This window comes from Spinacia oleracea, chromosome 1, assembly GCF_020520425.1.
Source record: "Spinacia oleracea cultivar Varoflay chromosome 1, BTI_SOV_V1, whole genome shotgun sequence".
NCBI classification, from domain to species: domain Eukaryota; kingdom Viridiplantae; phylum Streptophyta; class Magnoliopsida; order Caryophyllales; family Amaranthaceae; genus Spinacia; species Spinacia oleracea.
The window spans coordinates 30,603,132-30,626,832 of record NC_079487.1 but is presented as its reverse complement, the minus strand read 5'-3'; the positions used below and the strand labels follow the sequence as shown (position 1 = coordinate 30,626,832).

Here is a 23,701-nt window from a genome sequence, read left to right as displayed (position 1 = left end):
GAGGGGTAGTTTGGTTTAAAAATTGGAATGGAATGGATTGTAAACCCATACTAGAGAGGTATGGGTTTATATCCCCATTCCTAAGTAGTTGTCTTTGGTTCGCTTTGGAATAGATTTTATAATCCTATAACCATTGTTTGGTTTACTTTAGCGGTGAATTATGTATCATGTACTACTGCTCCGTAATAAAACAAATTACAGGAAATATATTTATTATTTTATTCATATTATTCTCAAAAGAAAATTGCATTATGTCCAAATAATTTCATCCTATAAAGCATATATATTTCATGCGGAAAAACCATAAAGCCAGGAATCCAAATTAATTGCCACATAACAATTAGCATAATTTAGCATGCATACATTTTGTTGTTAGGTTATGATACATATGAATAAACATAAATCATGCGGAAAAACCATAATGCTAGGAAACATATTATTTACACATAATCATATAGCATAATTTAGATGCATACACTTTGTAGCGTGCCCTCCCTAGCTGCGCCCGAACCGAACAAGAACAAGTCTTTAGGACTCCAAGTGTCGTCCCTCCGTAGATAGTCCACAGCACGTCCGGATCCGCCTTAAGATTCACCAACTAGAATCGCCCTTAAGGTTCTCAGATTTTCGGCTATTTGGGTGTAAGTGTTTGGCTGATTTTTTGCTAAAAATCTTACCTTGAATACTTCAATAATCGTCTGTTAAATATGTGACCCTAGGCCTATATTTATAGAGTTTATGGAAAGGAATTGGAATCCTACTAGGATTATATTAAAACTCTTATTAATTATTTTATCCTATTAGGATTAGGAATTTAATCTTTGAACAAACCCCTTTAGATTTAGGATTTGTATCGGACACAAACACCCACGAGCACGACCCTCGCGAGCGCTCAGCCCACGCAAGCCTTGCGGCCCACGCGAGCAGCGCAGCTCGCAGCCCACTCGTGCGCGCGCCTTGGCCTGCTGGGCCTGGCGTGGCCTTAGCTGCCTTGTGTGGCGCGTAGGCTTGCTGGACGCGGGCCTGGCTTCGTGCTGGGCCTACGTCTAGCAAGTCTCGTCCGATGCTAATTCGTACGACGCGCTTCCGATTAATTTCTCGATTCCGGAATTCATTTCCGATACGAACAATATTTAACATTTCCGATTCCGGAATTAATTTCCGTTTCGAACAAATATTTAATATTTTCGTTTCCGGAGTTATTTTCCGATTTCGATAATATTTCCGATTCAGACAATATTTCCGTTTCCGGCAATATTTCCGATTCCGTCAATATTTCCATTTCCATTAATATTTTCCGATACGTACCATGTTTCCGTTTCCGGCAACATCTACGACTTGGATAATATTTATATTTCCGATACGATCCATATTTCCGTTTCCGGCAATATCATCGTTTCCGGAGTATTCATTTCTTGCTTATGACGATCTCAGCTCCCACTGAAACCAAGATCCGTCGATTCCGAATATCCATAGATGGAGTATTTAATGCCATTAAATACTTGATCCGTTTACGTACTATTTGTGTGACCCTACGGGTTCAGTCAAGAGTAAGCTGTGGATTAATATAATTAATTCCACTTGAACTGAAGCGGCCTCTAGCTAGTCATTCAGCTCACTTGATCTCACTGAATTTAGTAACTTGTTAATTAATACTGAACCGCATTTATTAGACTTAATATTATATGCATACTTGGACCAAGGGCACTATTTCCTTCAGTCTCCCACTTGTCCTTAGGGACAAGTGTGCATTTCCTAATTCCTTTGTCGCTCGATGCTTGCTCTTGGACATAAGGTAAGAGTTGTCATCCTTCTTATGTCCAGAGGTGTTTCTCGGTTTCAGAGTTCAACTGATCAAATAAACAGATAATCATAGCCTATGATTCATCCGAGCACGACCATGCATTTTACAGTTTCTAGCTCTCCGAGTGGCCTTGTACAACTTTTAAGCATCTCATCCCGATTTATGGGAGGACAATCCCAATCTTGCGATCTTGAGATTAGACTTCGTTTGATAGGTGATTACCTGAGCGTTGCCTTTATAGCCTCCTTTTACGGTGCGACGGTTGGTCAACGTCAAAGTAACCAGTTCTCAAACAAGTAATCTCAAATCATTCAGGTATTGAGGATTTAGTGTCTAATAACTTTAATGAAATTTACTTATGACAGATTTTCATCTCTTATAGTAAAGTTTCATAGGTCTGTCCGATACTAGTCTTCCCAAAGTAAGTATCTATGCAAATGATTATGACATTTCCATGTCCACATAGTTCAAGAAACAGAACTACTAGTCATCTTGCATTCTAGTCGTCTAACGTTTTCTATGCGTCCACTTTTATAGAAAACTCCGACCAAGGACCATTTTCAACTTTTGACATTCAAGTTCACTTGATAGACATTTCTTAGTCACATGACTGGTCCTGACAGTCTATCTTGAATATTTCGTCAAATTGAAGGGACTCATCATTTAATAAACCACAAATTAAATGGAAAATGAATTCTATTCATTTATTGTGAATGATTAACCAATAATGTTTTACAAAATATTAAACTATAAAACTTTAAAACATTAAATAAGGATATCAAAGCCATTCTCCAATATGCTTGATTCCCATAGCTGCAGTGTGCGAGTTGTGCTTCGCCTGCGGCAGAGGTTTAGATCTGATATGTTGTTATCAGTTCCAATCTTGCTTATCTCGACTTCTTTTCTTTCAACGAACTCTCGTAGAAGGTGAAATCTACGAAGTACATGCTTGACTCTTTGGTCGTGTCTAGGCTCCTTTGCCTGTGCAATAGCTCCGTTATTATCACAATACAGGGCTATTGGTCCTTTAATGTAGGGGACTACACCAAGTTCACCTATGAACTTCCTTAGCCATATAGCTTCCTTTGATGCTTCATGTGCAGCAATGTACTCCGCTTCAGTTGTAGAATCCGCAATGGTGCTTTGCTTAGCACTTTTCCAGCTTACTGCACCTCTGTTGAGGCAGAAGACAAACCCAGACTGTGATCTGAAATCATCTTTGTCGGTTTGGAAACTTGCGTCCGTATAACCTTTAACAATTAATTCATCATCTCCACCATAGACCAGCAAGTCATCTTTGTGCCTTTTCAGGTACTTCTGAATATTCTTGGCTGTAGTCCAATGTGCCTCTCCTGGGTCTGACTGGTATCTTCTCGTAGCACTGAGTGCGTACTCAACATCCGGGCGTGTACATATCATAGCATACATTATTGAACCAATCAATTATGCATATGGAATCCCATTCATTCGTCTACGCTCATCAAGTGTTTTTGGGCACTGAGTCTTGCTTAGAGTCATTCCATGAGACATGGGTAGGTAGCCTCGCTTGGAGTCTGCCATCTTGAACCTATCAAGCACCTTATTGATATAAGTGCTTTGACTAAGTCCAATCATCCTTTTAGATCTATCTCTGTAAATCTTGATGCCCAATATGTACTGTGCTTCTCCTAGATCCTTCATCGAAAGACATTTCCCAAGCCAAATTTTGACAGAGTTCAACATAGGAACGTCATTTCCGATAAGTAATATGTCGTCGACATATAATACTAGAAAAGCAATTTTGCTCCCACTGACCTTCTTGTATACACAAGATTCGTTTGCGTTCTTGATGAAACCAAAGTCACTGACTGCTTCATCAAAACGTATATTCCAGCTCCTGGATGCCTGCTTCAATCCGTAGATTGATTTCTTTAGCTTGCATACCTTTTTAGCATTCTTTGGATCCTCAAAACCCTCAGGCTGTGTCATAAACACAGTTTCTGTTAAAACGCCGTTTAAGAAAGCGGTTTTGACATCCATCTGCCATATTTCGTAATCGTAATATGCAGCGATTGCTAACATTATCCGAATAGACTTTAGCATTGCAACTGGTGAAAAGGTTTCATCGTAATCCACACTATGGACTTGCCTGTAACCTTTTGCAACCAATCTAGCTTTGAAAACTTCAAGTTTCTCATCCTTGTCATTTTTCAGTTTGAAAACCCATTTGCTTCCAATGGCTTGGTAGCCATCTGGCAAATCGACCAAATCCCAAACTTGGTTTTCAGACATGGAATGTAATTCAGATTGCATGGCTTCATGCCATTGCATGGAGCTAGGGCTCGTCATAGCTTGTTGTAAATCGCAGGTTCATCACTTTCAAGTAATAGAACATCATAGCTCTCGTTCGTCAAAATACCTAAGTACCTTTCCGGTTGAGATCTATATCTCTGCGATCTACGCGAGGTTACATCTCTAGATTGTCCATGATTCTCACCAGAAACTTCCAAAGATCTCTGAGTTTCATCCTGAATGTCATCTTGAGCATTCTCTAGAGTTTGTTGTTTGACTCGAATTTCTTCGAGGTCTACTTTTCTCCCACTTGTCATTTTGGAAATGTGATTCTTTTCCAAAAAGATACCATCTCGAGCAACAAACACCTTGTTCTCAGATGTATTGTAGAAGTAATACCCCTTTGTTTCCTTTGGATAGCCCACAAGGATACATTTGTCAGATTTTGGATGAAGTTTGTCTGAAATTAATCGTTTGACGTATACTTCACATCCCCAAATCTTAAGAAAAGACACTTTTGGAGGCTTTTCAAACCATAACTCATATGGAGTCTTTTCAACAGCTTTAGACGGAGCTCTATTTATAGTGAGTGCGGCTGTATTTAGTGCATGTCCCCAAAATTCTATTGGAAGTTCGGCCTGACCCATCATTGATCTAACCATGTCTAGCAAGGTTCTGTTCCTTCGTTCCGACACACCGTTCCATTGTGGTGTTCCAGGAGGAGTCAATTCTGATAGAATTCCACATTCTTTCAGATGGTCATCAAATTCATAGCTCAGATATTCACCGCCTCTATCAGACCGCAGTGCCTTAATCTTCTTGCCTAATTGATTCTCTACTTCACTCTGAAATTCCTTGAATTTGTCAAAGGATTCAGACTTATGCTTCATTAGGTAGACATAACCATATCTACTTAAGTCATCAGTGAAAGTGATAAAGTAGCTGAAACCACCTCTAGCATTTGTACTCATTGGTCCACATACATCAGTATGGATTAAACCCAATAGTTCAATTTCTCTTTCTCCAACTTTAGAGAAAGGTTGCTTTGTCATTTTGCCAAGTAAACATGATTCGCACTTACCATAATCCTCTAAGTCAAATGGTTCTAAAATTCCTTCCTTTTGAAGTCTTTCTATGCGTTTCAAGTTAATATGGCCTAATCGACAATGCCACAGATAGGTGAGATCTGAATCATCATTTTTGGCCTTTTTGGTATTTATGTTATAAACTTGTTTGTCGTGATCTAATAAAAGTCCATTGACTAATCTAGCATATCCATAAAACATCTTTTTAAAATAAAACTAACAACTATTGTCTTTTATTAAAAAGGAAAATCCCTTAGCATCTAAGCAAGAAAAAGAAATGATGTTTTTAGTAAGACTTGGAACATGGAAACACTCTTCCAGTTTCAAAACTAGCCCAGAGGGCAACGACAAATAATAAGTTCCTACAGCTAATGCAGCAATCCGTGCTCAATTTCCCACTCGTAGGTCGACTTCACCCTTGCTTAACTTTCTACTACTTCTTAGTCCCTGTGAATTGGAACATAAGTGTGAGCCACAACTTGTATCTAATACCCAAGAAGTTGAATTAACAAGTGTACAGTCTATAACGAAAATACCTGAAGATGGAACGACTGTTCCGTTCTTCTGATCTTCCTTTAGCTTTGGACACTCTCTTTTGTAATGGCCTATTCCATCACAATAAAGACAGCTTGATGTGGACTTGTCTTGCTTTGATTTAGCATTGCCCTTGGACTTTCCACTTTTCTTGGACGGTCTCCCTTTAGCCTTGAGTAAATCTTTGGCTTCACAATCCAGTATTATCTCAGCCTTTCTGACAAGGTGAACAAATTCTGCAACTGTTTCTTCTCTTGGTTCACTTAGGTATAGTTGCTTGAAGCGACCAAACCCACTGTGCAGTGAATTGAGCAAGATAGAGACTGCAATCCTTTCGCTTATTGGTGTTCCTAGCAGACTTAGGCGATCAAAATATGAAAGCATAAGATCCACATGGAACCTTAGTTGGACGCCTACCCTTTGTTTAGTGCGAAGGAGCTGAACATGTGTTTCTTGGACTTCCATCCTATAACACCTGTTGGGAGAACTAACCTTTAGACCAGACATTGATTCAATCAACTCATGGACGTTCAGGTCCCTATCCTCCGTGCTACAAACCTTCTAGCCCATTCATCAGGGATATTATTCAGCATGAGACTCATAACCTTTTTGAGATCCGTATCCCAGGCGGAAAATCTTTCAGGGGTCATGTCTCTAGCATAGTACCTTGGCATGGGATGTAACAGTACATACTCAAGTCATTTGAGTCTGACTATTTCAACCAGCTTAGCTTCCCATTCAAGAAAATTTGTTAGGTTCAGCTTGACCATAAGCTCAGAACCCATGATGATGTTTTGATTGTTGTTTGCCATAGTAAAACTACAATTGAAAAAGAATAAACAAATAAATAATCATTCACAGTTTCTCTTAATAAACTTAAATTCTAACATACATGCATAATTCAATGTTCATTAAGCATTTTATTCAAGTTTTGTGTTCCGGCAGGTGTGAATAAAATGATTCCAAGATCCTAAAAACCATTGAAGAATTAAGCACATTATGTATTTAGACTCAATTCTAAAATCTTTTAGGTAAGCAAAAGTCTTTTTCTAATAGTCTAGAAACTACACTTGGTTGACAGGTACGTCTAAGGACTTATTAGGTAAACCTATCGATTTTGCCACGACATAAAAGGACTCCTTACTTATATCGTTGAGTTTCACCAAAACTAACATGTACTCACAATTATTTGTGTACCTTACCCCTTTAGTATCGATAAGTAACACCTCGCTATGGCGGAAAACTATTACTAAGATCGATGTAAAGGATATCCAAGTAAGTGTTATTTTGGCATGGCACCTTTTAACTCAATTTTTAAGTTTGGAACTTAAGGCTCTTACTATGTTGGTTAGATTTTAAGTGAACTAAAATCCTTAATCATGCAACATAATCAAGCTTTGATCTCATGCATATTTAAGACATATTTAATAGCAATAAATAACTTAAAGCATGCATAAGATAAATGTGATCTTGTATGGCCCGACTTCATCTTGAAGCTTCAACTTCAAAGTCCATCTTGAAAATGGATTAGAAACTCCGTCTTGAATTTCACCGTGGGAGGCGCCATTTTCTTCAAATAGGATAAGCTATAATTAAACTAATTACAACTATTTGATGGTACGCAGACCATAATTAAATTGAAAAACAAATTTGGTGCTTTAGATCAATTACATTCAAATTAATGGTACGCAGACCATATTTTCTATCCTATTTGGGCCATACTAGTCACTTCATAACCTGCAAAACAGTACATATACAATATATACCATTCATCCATTCATTATCATGAATGGCCCACATAATTGGTTAGTTAAAACACATTGTATGCATCACTTAAATATTTGCAGCAATTAATTAAAGGCACCAATAATCTACCAATTATTCAGTCCTTATTAATTCTAATCAAGTTGTTTAACCTTAAAGGATTTGTAGACCTAATCAAGAGTTTATGACTAAAATTGCTCTCACTTAAACCAATAAATTCATATGCTTTACTAATTTTAAACATAAAAATGTATTTCTAGTCTAACCGGAAACATACAAATTTAATAAAAATTTAAAGCTCATATAAATTTATAATTGAATCCACTTACTTAATTTATTTCAGTTGAATATAACGAATTTAAATTAATTCAAGGTTTAATTTTAGTAAATTAATTAGTATAAATTAAAATTTATAATAATTATAATAATCAAAATTAAATCCCGAGAAAACAATTTAAATTATTCATTTTAAAATTAATTAAAATTACTCGAACTGAAAATCTCAAATTAAAATTTAAAACGCGACAATCGTAACACGACGAGCACTTGGGCTTGCGCCCAAGCCCCGTCGAGTGTTTGTGTATCAATACGCAAGCAGGCCACACGCAACGCAGCAGTGCAGGCCACGCTGCGTGCGCCCGCTCGCCCGTTGCGCCTGCTTGCCTCGCGTCTGCTTGCTTGCTGGGCGTGGCAGCGCCCGCTGTGGCGCAGCACGCTTGCTGCCCACACGCGTCTGCCCGATGGCTTGCGCCTTGGCCCTTCGCCCTTGCCCATTCGCCCATATGCGCACAGCACTCGACACAGGGCAGCGTGCTGCCTTGTGTTCGTGTGCCATGGCTCTTGCTCGTTGCATCGTACCGCATGGGCGACGAGCTCCTTTGCTCGTCGTCGCATGCCCGCACTATACAACACCCCTTAAGGGTAACACGTAGCGTCCATTGCTTTGTGCGTGCAAGTTTTATGAGCAAATTGCATAAAAATTAACACTTTTATTTCCAAAATTAATGACAAATTAATAAATCATATTAATTTCATAATTTTAGGGCGAAAAATCGAAAATTTATTAATCAATTAATATCCGATTAACATGGATTCAAATCTAGGTCATAAAAATTAAAAATTTAACATAAATTAACAATTTTTATGGTGGATTTTAATCATTGGTACCTAATTAAATTATTAATTAATCATGAAAATCAAATCAATTCTAAATTATTCGAATTTCAACAAATTATTCATAATTACAAATTAGGTTGTATGATTAACAAGTCTAGGAATTCATAATTGTTAAACATATACAATAGGTCAATCAAAAACTCAAGATTTATCAACAAGAATCGCAAATACTTAATTTAACATCTTAAATTTACAAACTTTTGCGTTCGAAAAACTAAAACCTCCGAAAAGTCATAGTTAGGCTTCGAATTTGGGAATTCTGGGTTCGGCGGAAAAATACTACTTTTGTCAAAATTTTAGAATGCCTTTTACATGCGGAATTGACACAAAAATCACTCGATTGGATGAGTAACGAAGAAACTGCCGAAAAACTGCGTACATATAATTAAATAAACGCAATTTGCAATTAATTACGAAAATTAATCACCCCTTTAATTCTTTGCAAATTTGTAAAATTTAACCATGTTCATGCAACTTAGATTATGAAAATAATAAGAGGCTCGTGATACCACTGTTAGGTTATGATACATATGAATAAACATAAATCATGCTGAAAAACCATAATGCCAGGAAACATATTATTTACACATAATCATATAGCATAATTTAGATGCATACACTTTCTAGCGTGCCCTCCCTAGCTGCGCCCGAACCGAACAATAACAAGTCTTTAGGACTCCAAGTGTCGTCCCTCCGTAGATAGTCCACAGCACGTCCGGATCGTTTTAAGATTGACCAACTAGAATCGCCCTTAAGGTTCTCAGATTTTATGCTATTTGGGTGCAAGTGTTTGGCTGATTTTTTGCTTAAAATCTTACCTTGAACTTCAATAATCGTCTGTTAAATATGTGACCCTAGGCCTATATTTATAGAGTTTATGGAAAGGAATTGGAATCCTACTAAGATACTAATTAGCTTAATTAGAATTATATTAAAACTCTTATTAACTATTTTATCCTATTAGGATTAGGAATTTAATCTTTGAACAAACCCCTTTAGATTTAGGATTTGTATCGGACACAAACACCCACGAGCACGACCCTCGCGAGCGCTCAGCCCACGCAAGCCTTGCGGCCCACGTGAGCAGCGCAGCTCGCAGCCCACTCGTGCGCGCGCCTTGGCCTGTTCGGCCTGGCCTTGCGCTGGGCCTGGCGTGGCCTTGGCTGCCTTGTGTGGCGGCAGGCTTGCTGGACGCGGGCCTGGCTTCGTGCTGGGCCTACGTCTAGCAAGTCTCGTCCGATGCTAATTCGTACGACGCGCTTCCGATTAATTTCCCGATTCCGGAATTCATTTCCGATACGAACAATATTTAACATTTCCGATTCCGGAATTAATTTCCGTTTCGAACAAATATTTAATATTTTCGTTTCCGGAATTATTTTCCGATTCCGATAATATTTCCAATTAAGACAATATTTCCGTTTCCGACAATATTTCCGATTCCAGCAATATTTCCATTTCCATTAATATTTTCCGATACGTACCATGTTTCCTTTTCCGGAAACATCTACGACTTGGATAATATTTATATTTCCGATACGATCCATATTTCCGTTTCCGGCAATATCATCGTTTCTGGAGTATTCATTTCTTGCTTATGACGATCTCAGCTCCCACTGAAACCAAGATCCGTCAATTCCGAATATCCATAGATGGAGTATTTAATGCCATTAAATACTTGATCCGTTTACGTACTATTTGTGTGACCCTACGGGTTCAGTCAAGAGTAAGCTGTGGATTAATATAATTAATTCCACTTGAACTGAAGTGGCCTCTAGCTAGGCATTCAGCTCATTGATATCACTGAATTTATTAACTTGTTAATTAATACTGAACCGCATTTATTAGACTTAATATTATATGCATACTTGGACCAAGGGCACTATTTCCTTCATTTGTAGCGTGCCCTCCCTAGCTGCTCCCGAACCGAACAAGAACAAGTTTAGGACTCCAAATGTGGTCCCTCCGTAGATAGTCCACAGCACGTTCGGATCTGCCTTAGATTTAATTAACTAGAATTGCACCTAAGGTATTATGAATTATTCGAATATTTGAGGCAATATTATTGTTAGTTTTAATCCTTAAAACTAGGTGAATACTTGAATTATGTGTGTATAAATTGTGAAAGCCATCACATATTTATAGGGTAGGAATAATGGAATTAGAAGTCTACTAGGTTTCAAGTAATCTAAATCTATTAGAATTAGACTTTACTTAAAACTAGTAACTTTAGGAAATTAATCTTTTTAATCTAATCCTAATTGCTTAAGGATTTGATGCATGCACGAACTTCAACACACACACGCGCACGACCCACAAGAGTGCAGGCCATGCCCGCGCGCGCGGAGAAGCCCACGAATGGCTCGCAGCCCACGAGTGCTCGCAGCCCGCATCTTGCTCGCAGCCCATGGGCGCGCTGGGCCTGGTCTTGCGCTGGGCCATGCGTGCCTTTGGCTGCTGCTGCGTTTTGCGCGCTTGGGCTTGCTAGGCGTGGGCCTGGCTTCGTGTTGGGCCTTGCGTCTAGCAAGCTCGTCCGATGTTTATTTCGTACGACGCGCTTCCGATTAATTTTCCGATTCCAGAATTCATTTCCGATTCGAACAATATTTAACATTTTCGATTCCGGAATTAATTTCTGTTTCGAACAACTATTTAATATTTCCGATTCCGGAATTATTTTCCAATTCCGATAATATTTCCGATTCTGACAATATTTCCGATTCCGGTAATATTTTCCATTTCCGATAATATTTTCCGACACGTACCATGTTTCCGTTTCCGGCAACATCTATGACTTATATTTCCGATACGATCCATATTTCCGTTTTCGGCAATGTCATCGTTTCCGGAGTATTCATAATTTGCCTTTTGACGATTTCAGCTCCCACTGGAACCGAGATCCGTCGATTCCGAATATTCATAAATGGAGTATTTAATTCCTTTAAATACTTGATCCGTTCACGTACTATTTGTGTGACCCTACGGGTTCAGTCAAGAGTAAGCTGTGGATTAATATTATTAATTCCACTTGAACTGAAGCGGCCTCTAGCTAGGCATACAGTTCACTTGATCTCACTGAATTATTAACTTGTATAATTAATACTGAACCGCATTTATTAGACTTAGCATTAAATGCATACTTGGACCAAGGGCATTATTGTTTAAACTTTCTAAGACCCATTCCAATCTTGTTATACACGTTTAAGGCTCGTTGGGACGTTATAGAACATATTTAGGCCAAATTGAGGCATTTTCGCTCCCAACTTTGGACTAAAGAACCTAAGGACTCATTTAAAACTAATTACATGTTTTATATGCTATGTTTAAACTTTCTAAGACTCATTCAAATATGGTTATGCACGTTTTAGGCTTGTTGGGTCGTTATGGACATATTTAGGCTAAAATGAGACATTTTCGCTCTCATTTTGGAACTAATGAACCTAAGGACTCATTTAAAACTAATTACATGTTTTATATGCTATGTTTAAACTTTCTAAGACTCATTCCAATATGGTTATGCACGTTTTAGGCTTGTTGGGTCGTTATGGACATATTTAGGCTAAAATGAGACATTTTCGCTCCCATTTTGGAACTAATGAACCTAAGGACTCATTTAAAACTAATTACATGTTTTATATGCTTTGTTTTAAATTTCTAAGACTCATTCCAATCAAGTTATGCACGTTATAGGCTTGTTGGGTCGTTATGGACATATTTATGCTAAAATGAGACATTTTCGCTCCCATTTTTAAACTAATGAACCTAAGGACTCATTTTAAACTAATTACATGTTTTATATGCTTAGTTTAAACTTTCTAAGACTCATTCCAATCAAGTTATGCACGTTTTAGGCTCGTTGGGTCGTTAAAGGACATATTTAGGCAAATTGAGGCATTTTCGCTCCCAACTTTGCACTAAAGAACCTAAGGACTCATTTAGATATATGTATATTCATTCGATTCCTTTCCATAAATAAAAATTTATCATTAAATAATTTAATTGAATGAGAGGAGATGTAGAGATTTAGAACAATAACATATTTAGGCCAAATTGAGGCATTTTCGCTCCCACCTTTGAAATAAAAAAACTAAGGACTCATTTTAAGTATAATGATAAAGGACATTACCTCGTCGTCGAACAACACCAACTCTTTGGGCCATTGCAAATAACTGCCCTCAGTTTCCCCCAATTTGGTAAGACCATCTGGCGTGGGAACGGGAAGGTCTATCTCGCCGAACTCGCTATATGGTTTATCAACACCGACCTTGTAATGGGTTTCCATCATTTTTGTGTGGTGAACCAAGTCATTAGGCCAAGGTTCCACGTGACCATCTGCCACAACCACCAAATTCCCATTGTACTCATCCATTACGGCAAGACGAACGACAAGCATTTCCTTCAATGATCAAGTAACAAAAGTTATATAAATACATTTATTTTACATGTACTAATTACAAAAACAACATTATTTACCATTATTTCACGGAATGGTAGTGATGAATTTGTCACGTTGGTGTGATACTTAGGTGTGCCTAAGTTAGGCATGCCTAAGTTAGGCATGCCTAAGTTAGGCGTGCCTAAGTTAGGTGTGCCTAAGTTAGGCATGTGTAGACCACTCATTTGTTCCATCATGGTCTTAACATGTTTTTGGACTTCTTGTGCCACCCGTTCTTGCAATCTTTCTTCAAATGTGGCCTCAAATTGGGTCAAGGAAGACCTTAATGCATCTAACTCTTCGGAGGAACAAACACTTTGACTCGCCATTCTTGCCTTTCTATCTAGTGGTCCAAATGCCTTTTCGTACCCAACATTACCACCGAGCGCTTTGACATGCCCATGACGGCCAGGCTTTCCAAGAGCCTTTGTTAATGCATCAACAGCTCGTTCTGGAACAAATGTCCCTTCCTCTTGTTGTTTGTTTTGTTGCTCCAAATTCTCATTCTGTTGGATGAATGAAAAGCTATTAAAATTATATCTCATATTTAACCACTATATAATATAAAAATAAAGGTCTAGGCATATATAAAATCTTACAACTAGAGAGACAATCCGTTGTGTATCAGGCTAATTTGGATCAACATCCCACGTCCCGTCAGGCATTTTCTTTTGGTGAGCTAATACCCAATGTATTGGGCGGTTAGTTACCCTACTAGATATCGAGGATGTCCCTGAAGAGGAGGTGGTAGAGGCCGTTGATGATGCAGTGGAAGGAGGGAGTCTTTTGTCTTTCTCCCATTTCTTTACGGCCCTAGGGTAACTCAACTGACCCATGTGATGAGGATGCTTGTTTTGCTTTGCACTTCCTTGTGCCTTCAATCTCTTTTCCTATAACATAACACATTGGCAGCGTATTAGGCAAAGAAGATAAAAATGAGAAGAAAAATTATAGGCCATATCCATCTTTAAATAGGCCACGATTAAAGCAATCATATAAACTGACGATTATCTATATACAATGATTATAAGTGAGATTGTTGAAACAAATTATAGTACCTCAGCGTCAGGTTGTAGTCTACTTGACTTGAATTTTTCCCATTGTTCCTCGGTGATGAAGCCCTTGTAAACTTGCCATGGCATCAAGTGTGCGCTGTTTTTCGGAGGCTTAATCGTAAACTTGATCCAACGACCAACCAACCTCGACTTGAAGATCCTAAAACGTGCCGCAACTACTTTGTGGAATGACTTTTCCCTCTGACCGTCAAGATCAATAATGTGAAAGAGTCTCTGTGCAAAAAACAAATCAAGTGCAATAAAATGAGTCCATTGCCTTTGTTTAAACTTTCTAAGACTCATTCCAATCAAGTTATGCACGTTTAAGGCTCGTTGGGTCGTTATAGGAGATAGTTTTGACCAAATTGAGGCATTTTCGCTCCCAACTTTGCACTAAAGAACCTAAGGACTCATTTGAAACTAATTACATGTTTTATATGCTTTGTTTAAACTTTCTAAGACTCATTCCAATCAAGTTATGCACGTTTTAGGCTTGTTGGGTCTACGGACATGATTAGGCTAAAATGAGACATTTTAGCTCCCATTTTTTAACTAATGAACCTAATGATTCATTTTAAACTAATTACATGTTTTATATGCTTAGTTTAAACTTTCCAAGACTCATTCCAATCTAGTTATGCACGTTTAAGGCTTGTTGGGTCGTTACGGACATATTTAGGCTAAAATGAGACATTTTCGCTCCCAACTTTGCAAAAAAGAACCTAAGGACTCATTTTAAACTAATTACATGTTTTATATGCTTTGTTTATACTTTCTAAGACTCATTCCAATCAAGTTATGCGCGTTTTAGGCTTGTTGGGTCGTTACATACATATTTAGGCTAAAAAACAAGTCAACTTACTCAACTATTACCTTTGTCTCCTCCCAAAAGTTTTGTTTTGTCACACCTTCCATCTTTGGATATGATGGCTCATTGATATCAATTTTAAGAACACATATGCCAATTTGTACGCCATAGGCATGTGCCCACTCACCATCAGGTTGGCCGAACTCATTAAAAGTAAGAAACATAGGAGTTTTGTTTTTCACCCCTTTTGATGGACCTCTGCCCACCTTTTTGCCTATTGATGATGTCACATGTGAAGATGAAGCATCTTGTTATTCCATTGCCTGTAGTGCTTCATAAATGTTGTGCATAGCCATTTCCTCCTCTATTTCATCATTACGTTCTTCTGCATCCATGATGTCAATACAACTGCAAAATAAAAGTTGAAACAAAAACATCAATATGTATTCAAAGATATACAAAAAACAGAAGCAAACAACGACACCACATGCATAGAACAAAAGAAATAATTGATTGCATTTCATGATAACGATATATAATTAAATCTATGATTCCTGTAAAACACACTTACTGATTTTCTCTTCTTAGTATTTTCGTAGTTATTAACAGTAATCCCTTCATTGTGATCTAAGCGCACATATGCTCCATTTATATCCTCCTCATTATTCATAGGTTCAACACCAACTGACAAAGGTGGAGTATCATCAAATCGGTCATATTCCTCTTCATCAACAACGTCAACTATCCCTAGAATTCGTCTTTTGCCTTGAACAACAACCCTCCATTGACGATCAACATTATCTTCTACATAAAAGATTTGGTTAGCTTGAGATGCCAAAATGAATGGCTCATCACCGTCACTAAAACGATTTGAATCCACCAAAGTTAAACCAGATTCACAGTTTTTTCGGCCTCGTCCATTATCTGCCCACTTGCATTTAAAAACAGGAATCTTAAAGTCGGTGTAGTCAAGCTCCCATATTTCTTCAATATACCTATAATATGATTGTATTGCATCAACTGGCATTTTGTCCTTAGCACTAGCATATTCTCTGGAGGATGCTACCAATGTAACACCACTATTTTGCACAACGGATTTGTCATCTTGTCTTCTTGTATAAAATGTGTACCCATTGATGTCATACCCTTCAAAAGTTTCCACATATCGAGATCGAGGACCCCTTGCAAGCCACTCGATTGTTTCAGGGACAACCATATCAGGATTACGAAAGTCATCCATCCCTTTCTTCGTGAACCAATCAACAAAAAAGCGATTGTGCAGAACCATTAAATCTCTTTCACCAATTCGAGGATTTTCACTTTTTAATTCTGTCAAATGACTTTCTATGTATGGATTGACATCAGCAAGGTGCTGCAAGACACAAAGGTGCGCTTGCTTCTGACTTTCACTCGGAGGTATCACCATTTTCTTCCCAATTGTCCCTTGCCCCTGAAGTCTTCCCTTGTGACGAGATGTCGGAACTCTGATTGTCTTAGCTCTAGCCAAGTGCTCAGCACAATGTTCCGCAATCTCTTCGGCCAAAGTATTTTTCACGATGCTACCTTCAGGTTTTGCTGGATTTCGTGCTCTACCTTTCAACACCCCCATATGTCTCTCAAAGGGGTACATGTAACGCAAGTGCACTGGACCACACATCTTAACCTCCTGAACCAAATGCACAATTAAATGGATCATTATGTCAAAAAAGGATGGTGGAAAATACATCTCTAATTTACATAACGTTTCAACTATATCAGCTTCAAGTGCATCTAGTTTTTCCGGGTCGATCACTTTGCTAGAAATGGTGTTGAAAAACATACACAACTTAACAATGACATGTCTCACATGCTTTGGTAAAATTCCACGCAGAGAAATCGGCAAAAAAACTTGCATCATCACATGACAATCATGGGATTTCATACCCATTAACTTCAAGTCGGTCAAAGAAACTAGTCTTTTCATGTTCGCACAGTACCCTGAAGGTACCTTGATGTTATATAGACATTCACATAAAATTCGCTTTTCTTGACGGGACAATGTGTAGCAAGCCGGAGGCAAATATGACTTCTTCTTACCCTCCTTATCCACAGGCCACAACTCTGGTCGAATATTCCTTTTTTTCAAGTCTAGTCGCGCCTTTTTAGTGTCCTTTGTCTTTCCAGTTATGTTCAACAATGTACCAATAATAGCATCACATACATTCTTTTCAATGTGCATCACATCAAGGCAATGTCGGACTGACAAATCTTTCCAACATGGAAGATCCCAAAATATTGAGACTTTTTTCCAAAGAACAGTCTTCGGTGTTTTTTCCTGTTTTCCGCATTTACCATAACTCGTTTCAATATTCTTGATCTTCTCATAAATTTGTTTTCCAGTCAAAGGCGTACGAGCTTGTCTTTCCTCCGTGCACCCATTGAATTGCCTTTTCTTCTTACGATATGGGTGATGACGAGGGAGAAACTTTCTGAATTCCAGATACACATTTTTTTTGAAGTAGTCCAACCATTCGGGTGTCATCTCCTCCTCACAAATAGGGCATGCGTTCTCTCCTTTAATCTTGTACCCGGACAAGTTCCCGTAAGCCGGAAAGTCATTAATGGTACAAAAAATCATGGCCCGCAAAGTGAAGTCAGTTTTGGTATGGGCATCATACATTGGAACACCTTCATTCCACAATAGCTTCAAATCATCTATGAGAGGTGCCAAGTATACATCTATGTCATTTCCGGGTTGTTTAGGCCCCGAAATTAAAAATGACAACATCAAGTACTTGCGATTCATACACAACCAAGGAGGGAGATTGTATATCGCTAATAAGACCGGCAATGTGCTCCATTGACTGCTAAGTGTACCATACGGGTTCATCCCGTCCGTACATAAAGCAAGTCTAAGATTTCTAACCTCCTTTTTAAATTCTGGATATGCCCTATCAGTGTTTCTCCATTGCGGAGAATCGGCCGGATGCCTAAGTAACCCATCTTTCTTTCTCCCTTCATCATGCCACTTAAGATTCTTAGCATCACTCTCAGTTGCAAACAAACGCCTAAACCTTGGTATTACCGGTAGATACCACATCACCTTTGCCGGGGGGGCTTTCTTTTTTGGATCATCACCATCTGTTCGTTTGTAGCGTGATTCGCCGCACTTTGGACACTTATCCAAATTTTCATACTCTTTTCGATAGAGTATACAATCATTCCGGCATGCATGGATCTTGACATAATCTAACCCAAAAGGACACATTAGCTTTTCTGCGTAGTAGGTAGAAGAGGGGAGGGTATTCCCCTCTGGTAATATTTCACCAAATTTTGCTAACAAATGATCAAAGCCCACGTCAGAGATACCGAAGTTTGTTTTCACATTATGAAGTTCTAAGGTACCAGACAACTTTGTGAACTTCGTACAACTAGGGTACAACGGTGTTTTAGCAGCCTTGTTCAAGTTTTCCATCATCTTAGATTGTGGTTTTACATGATCTCCAATCCCATCCATCATATCACTCATCCGGTCTTCCTCGTCGCCATCTTCATCATCCATCTCATCACTCTCAAAACTTTCTGCATCACTACTATCATCATTATCCTCATGATCAACACCATCTTCATTCATTGAATCAAGACTCTCACCATGCCAATACCATGTGTGATAGTCTTGTTTAAACCCGCGACGAACCAGATGGTCTTCTATGACCTCTATGTCATCCCATCTCTTGACATTTTTGCAGTCACAACAAGGGCAAAATATTGTTCCAACCCCAATACTCCTTTGGTGTTCCACGGCTTGTCTACAAAACTCCTCCACTCCGGACAAGTATTCAAGACTAGTCCGTTTGCCGTCTATCCAAGGACGCCTCATTTTTCGGACAATAACACCTTACATATACATGAGTAAACCAAACATATAAATATATATGTAAAAAAACATATGAACCATTTTCGCTCCCAACTTTGCACTACAGAACCTAAGGACTCATTTTAAACTAATTACATGTTTTATATGCTTTGTTTAAACTTTCTAAGACTCATTCCAATCAAGTTATGCACGTTTTAGGCTTGTTGGGACGTTATGGACATATTTAGGCAAAAATGAGACATTTTCGCTCCCATTTTTGAACTAATGATCCTAAGGACTCATTTTAAACTAATTACATGTTTTATATGCTTTGTTTAAAATTTCTAAGACTCATTCCAATCAAGTTATGCACGTTTTAGGCTTGTTGGTTCGTAATGGACATATTTAGGCTAAAATGAGACATTTTCGCTCTCATTTTTTAACTAATGAACCTAAGGACTCATTTAAAACTAATTACATGTTTTATATGCTTTGTTTAAAATTTCTAAGACTCATTCCAATCAAGTTATGCACGTTATAGGCTTGTTGGGTCGTTATGGACATATTTAGGCTAAAATGAGACATTTTCGCTCTCATTGTTGAACTAATGAACCTAAGGACTCATTTTAAACTAATTACATGTTTTATATGCTTAGTTTAAACTTTCTAAGACTCATTCCAATCAAGTTATGCACGTTTTAGGCTCGTTGGGTCGTTAAAGGACATATTTAGGCAAATTGAGGCATTTTCGCTCCCATTTTTGAACTAATGAACCTAAGGACTCATTTTAAACTAATTACATGTTTAATATGCTTTGTTTAAACTTTCTAAGACTCATTCCAATCAAGTTATGCACGTTTTAGGCTTGTTGGGTCGTTATGGACATATTTAGGCTAAAATGAGACATTTTCGCTCTCATTTTTTAACTAATGAACCTAAGGACTCATTTAAAAGTAATTACATGTTTTATATGCTTTGTTTAAAATTTCTAAGACTCATTCCAATCAAGTTATGCACGTTATAAGCTTGTTGGGTCGTTATGGACATATTTAGGCTAAAATGAGACATTTTCGCTCCCATTTTTAAACTAATGAACCTAAAGACTCATTTTAAACTAATTACATGTTTTATATGCTTAGTTTAAACTTTCTAAGACTCATTCCAATTAAGTTATGCACGTTTTAGGCTCGTTGGGTCGTTAAAGACATATTTAGGCAAATTGAGGCATTTTCGCTCCCATTTTTTAACTAATGAACCTAAGGACTCATTTTAAACTAATTACATGTTTAATATGCTTTTTTAAACTTTCTAAGACTGATTCCAATCAAGTTATGCACGTTTAGGCTTGTTGGGTCGTTATGGACATATTTAGGCTAAAATGAGACATTTTCGCTCTCATTTTTTAACTAATGAACCTAAGGACTCATTTAAAACTAATTACATGTTTTATATGCTTTGTTTTAAATTCTAAGACTGATTCCACTCAAGTTATGCACGTTATAGGCTTGTTGGGTCGTTATGGACATATTTATGCTAAAATGAGACATTTTCGCTCCTATTTTTAAACTAATGAACCTAAGGACTCATTTTAAACTAATTACATGTTTTATATGCTTAGTTTAAACTTTCTAATACTCATTCCAATCAAGTTATGCACGTTTTAGGCTCGTTGGGTCGTTAAAGGACATATTTAGGCAAATTGAGGCATTTTCGCTCCCATTTTTGAACTAATGAACCTAAGGACTCATTTTAAACTAATTACATGTTTAATATGCTTTGTTTAAACTTTCTAAGACTCATTCCAATCAAGTTATGCAAGTTTTAGGCTTGTTGGGTCGTTATGGACATATTTAGGCTAAAATGAGACATTTTCGCTCTCATTTTTTAACTAATGAACCTAAGGACTTATTTAAAACTAATTACATGTTTTATATACTTTGTTTAAAATTTATAAGACTCATTCCAATCAAGTTATGCACGTTATAGGGTTGTTTGGTCGTTATGGACATATTTAGGCTAAAATGAGACATTTTCGCTCCCATTTTTGAACTAATGAACCTAAGGACTCATTTTAAACTAATTACATGTTTTATATGCTTAGTTTAAACTTTCTAAGACTCATTCCAATCAAGTTACGCACGTTTTAGGCTTGTTGGGTCGTTAAAGGACATATTTAGGCAAATTGAGGCATTTTCGCTCCCATTTTTGAACTAATGAACCTAAGGACTCATTTTAAACTAATTACATGTTTTATATGATATGTTTAAACTTTCTAAGACTCATTCCAATATGGTTATGCACGTTTTAGGCTTGTTAGGTCGTTATGGACATATTTAGGCTAAAATTTGACATTCTCGCTCCCATTTTTGAACTAATGAACCTAATTATTCATTTTAAACTAATTACATGTTTTATATGAACCTACGTCGGCAAATAAATAACACAAACAACTAATAAGAAACAATTTGTAAACCGACAAAAGCTATTAAAAAATTATCTAGACACTCACATATAAGAAAATTATATTAAATTAAAATGGAAGGGGAGAATGACAGTCGGGAGATTATGCTTACCTAGTGGAAGAAATCACACCTTGATAGGTCAAATGGATGATTTGGTTCAAGAAACTAGCAATACCAGCAAGGGGTCCTGAAAATAAAAACATACAAAATTGATTAACTTTATAATTATATTACTGCAAACAAGTCAAACAATAAACTGTGGGTCCACACACTTGCTCCAACTAATTGAACAAATACAGAGATGAGGAACTGAGCATCTTATTCACAGGCCACAACAAAAACCTTATCAAATCATTCTCATATTGCAATACTTGAAATATAGTAAAATGAAACAAAACAAAATTGGAAATAGAGGGTTAATTACACAAACTACAAAATCTAGAATTAACCCAAAAAAACCATGAAATAAACGACAATGCCCAAAGTTGCAGCCTGAAAACATCTACAGAGTTGCTTCCTTAAAACATCTACGGAGTTGCTTAAAGTTCTTAACCACAACTAAGAGAAAACCTAACCCTAAAATCACCTAGAACTGCAAACACCAGCAGAACCAGGCAACAGAACAACCAGGCAACAACACAAATAACTGCACAGCAGTAGACCAGGAAGCACAAAACTGCACAGCAGCAGACCCAAACCATGCAGCAAGCAGCAAGGGAACCCTGCACACACAACCAGAACACCCTGCACACACAAACTGTACAGCAACAACAATCTGTACAGCAATAACAATCTGCAGTTTGTGCAGGCCATTTGGGTCATATGCACACCTCAAGCACTTCTGTTTAGATATAATATCTACACCATAGTTAAATTATAGGCATGAATATGAATGTGAATGACCAGCCAACTCTATATTTTTATTCTTTCAGACTGATGTAAAGCAATACATACAGCAGATATAGACATGAATTTTTGCGATTTTTCATCATTTGCTACTGCATAACAGAATCAAAATCCTACCAATCAACAATCAACAGCAACAATATTTGCTACAGCATAACACAATCGAAATCCAAATAAACAGCAACAGCAACAGCAATTTCCAAAATTGAAGCAAGACATAATTAAACAAAGATGAGAGAGCAGAGACCTCAATTTCGTACCTCAATTTCGTATTTTTGCAGGGAGACCTCAATTTGCAGGGAGACCTCAATTTCGTACCTCAATTTGCAGGGAGACCTCAATTTCGTACCTCAATTTCGTATTATAAATCCATCTTCCTCCCTCCCCTTTTCTGCAACAAGGTTCGCGGAGGAGAGAGCAATAAATTTTTCCGGTGGCCGCGCGGCGAAGGACCAGACCAAGATGAAGAACGGAGTTAATAGGGGTAAGATTTGTGTAGAAGGGGGAAGATTGACTATGGAAATCGCAAAACCAAAGATGAAGAAGGAGTTTTTCTAGGTTTTTTTTTGAATTCGATCTAGATCTGGGTAATTGGGTGCCGTGAGAATTGAAGGTGATTGAATTGATGTGCGTACAACCTAATTGGAGGGTTGAGTGAATGTTTCAACTAATTGCAGCAACCTCATATGGCCAAAGTTGCAATTTTTTAAAATTGCAGCAATCGACGAGGGCGGGAGATACAAATTATTCAAATAATTGCAGCTTGTAGTGTGTCCAGGCGCTGCGAATTATCCATTTAAAAAAAAAATGATTTTTTGCAACTCCGGGTCAATGAATTCGCTGCAAATAGTTCATTTAATAATTGACCCGCGTTAACCAAACCCATTTTGCAACCCATATGACTTGCGTGAGTTGCAATTGATGAGTTGCAAATGACATTTTTTCTACTAGTGTCCTATGATTCATCTGAGCACGGCCATGCATTTTACAGTTTCTAGCTCTCTGAGTGGCCTTGTACAACTTTCAGCATCTCATCCCGATTTATGCGAGGACAATCCCAATCTTGCGATCTTGAGATTAGACTTCGTTTGATAGGTGATTACCCGAGCGTTGCCTTTATAGCCTCCTTTTACAGTGCGACGGTTGACAACGTCAAAGTAAGCAGTTCTCAAACAAGTAATCTCAAATCACTCAGGTATTGAGGATTAGTGTCTAATAATTTTAATGAAATTTACTCATGACAGATTTTCATCTCTTACAGTAAAGTTTCATAGGTCTGTCCGATACTAGTCTTCCCAAAGTAAGTATCTATGCAAATGATTGCGACATTGCCATGTCCACATAGTTCAAGAAACAGAACTACTAGTCATCTTGCATTCTAGTCATCTAGCGTTTTTCTATGCGTCCATCTTTATAGAAAACTCCGACAAGGGACCATTTTCAACTTTTGACATTCAAGTTCACTTGATAGACATTTCTTAATCACACGACTGGTCCTTACAGTCTATCTTGAATATATCGTCAAATTGAAGGGACTCATCATTTAATAAACCACAAATTAAATGG

General features: G+C 37.7%; 2 protein-coding genes across 2 annotated transcripts; both read right to left on the bottom strand.

Moving 5' to 3' along the window:
- Positions 1–13,113: 13,113 nt before the first annotated feature.
- LOC130465791 (uncharacterized) lies at positions 13,114–22,747 on the bottom strand. Its single transcript, XM_056834637.1, has 6 exons — positions 22,396–22,747; positions 21,341–21,416; positions 14,998–15,340; positions 14,128–14,358; positions 13,669–13,959; positions 13,114–13,575 (listed from the first exon to the last, which is right to left on the bottom strand). Exons 3-5 carry the CDS (start codon positions 15,154–15,156, stop codon positions 13,699–13,701), a joined length of 651 nt encoding a protein of 216 aa, XP_056690615.1. The 5' UTR covers positions 15,157–15,340; positions 21,341–21,416; positions 22,396–22,747; the 3' UTR covers positions 13,114–13,575; positions 13,669–13,698.
- On the bottom strand, positions 15,244–18,791 carry LOC130463622 (uncharacterized). The gene is made up of 2 exons (XM_056832808.1): positions 15,496–18,791; positions 15,244–15,340 (listed from the first exon to the last, which is right to left on the bottom strand). Exons 1-2 carry the CDS (start codon positions 18,789–18,791, stop codon positions 15,244–15,246), a joined length of 3,393 nt encoding a protein of 1,130 aa, XP_056688786.1.
- Positions 22,748–23,701: the final 954 nt, after the last annotated feature.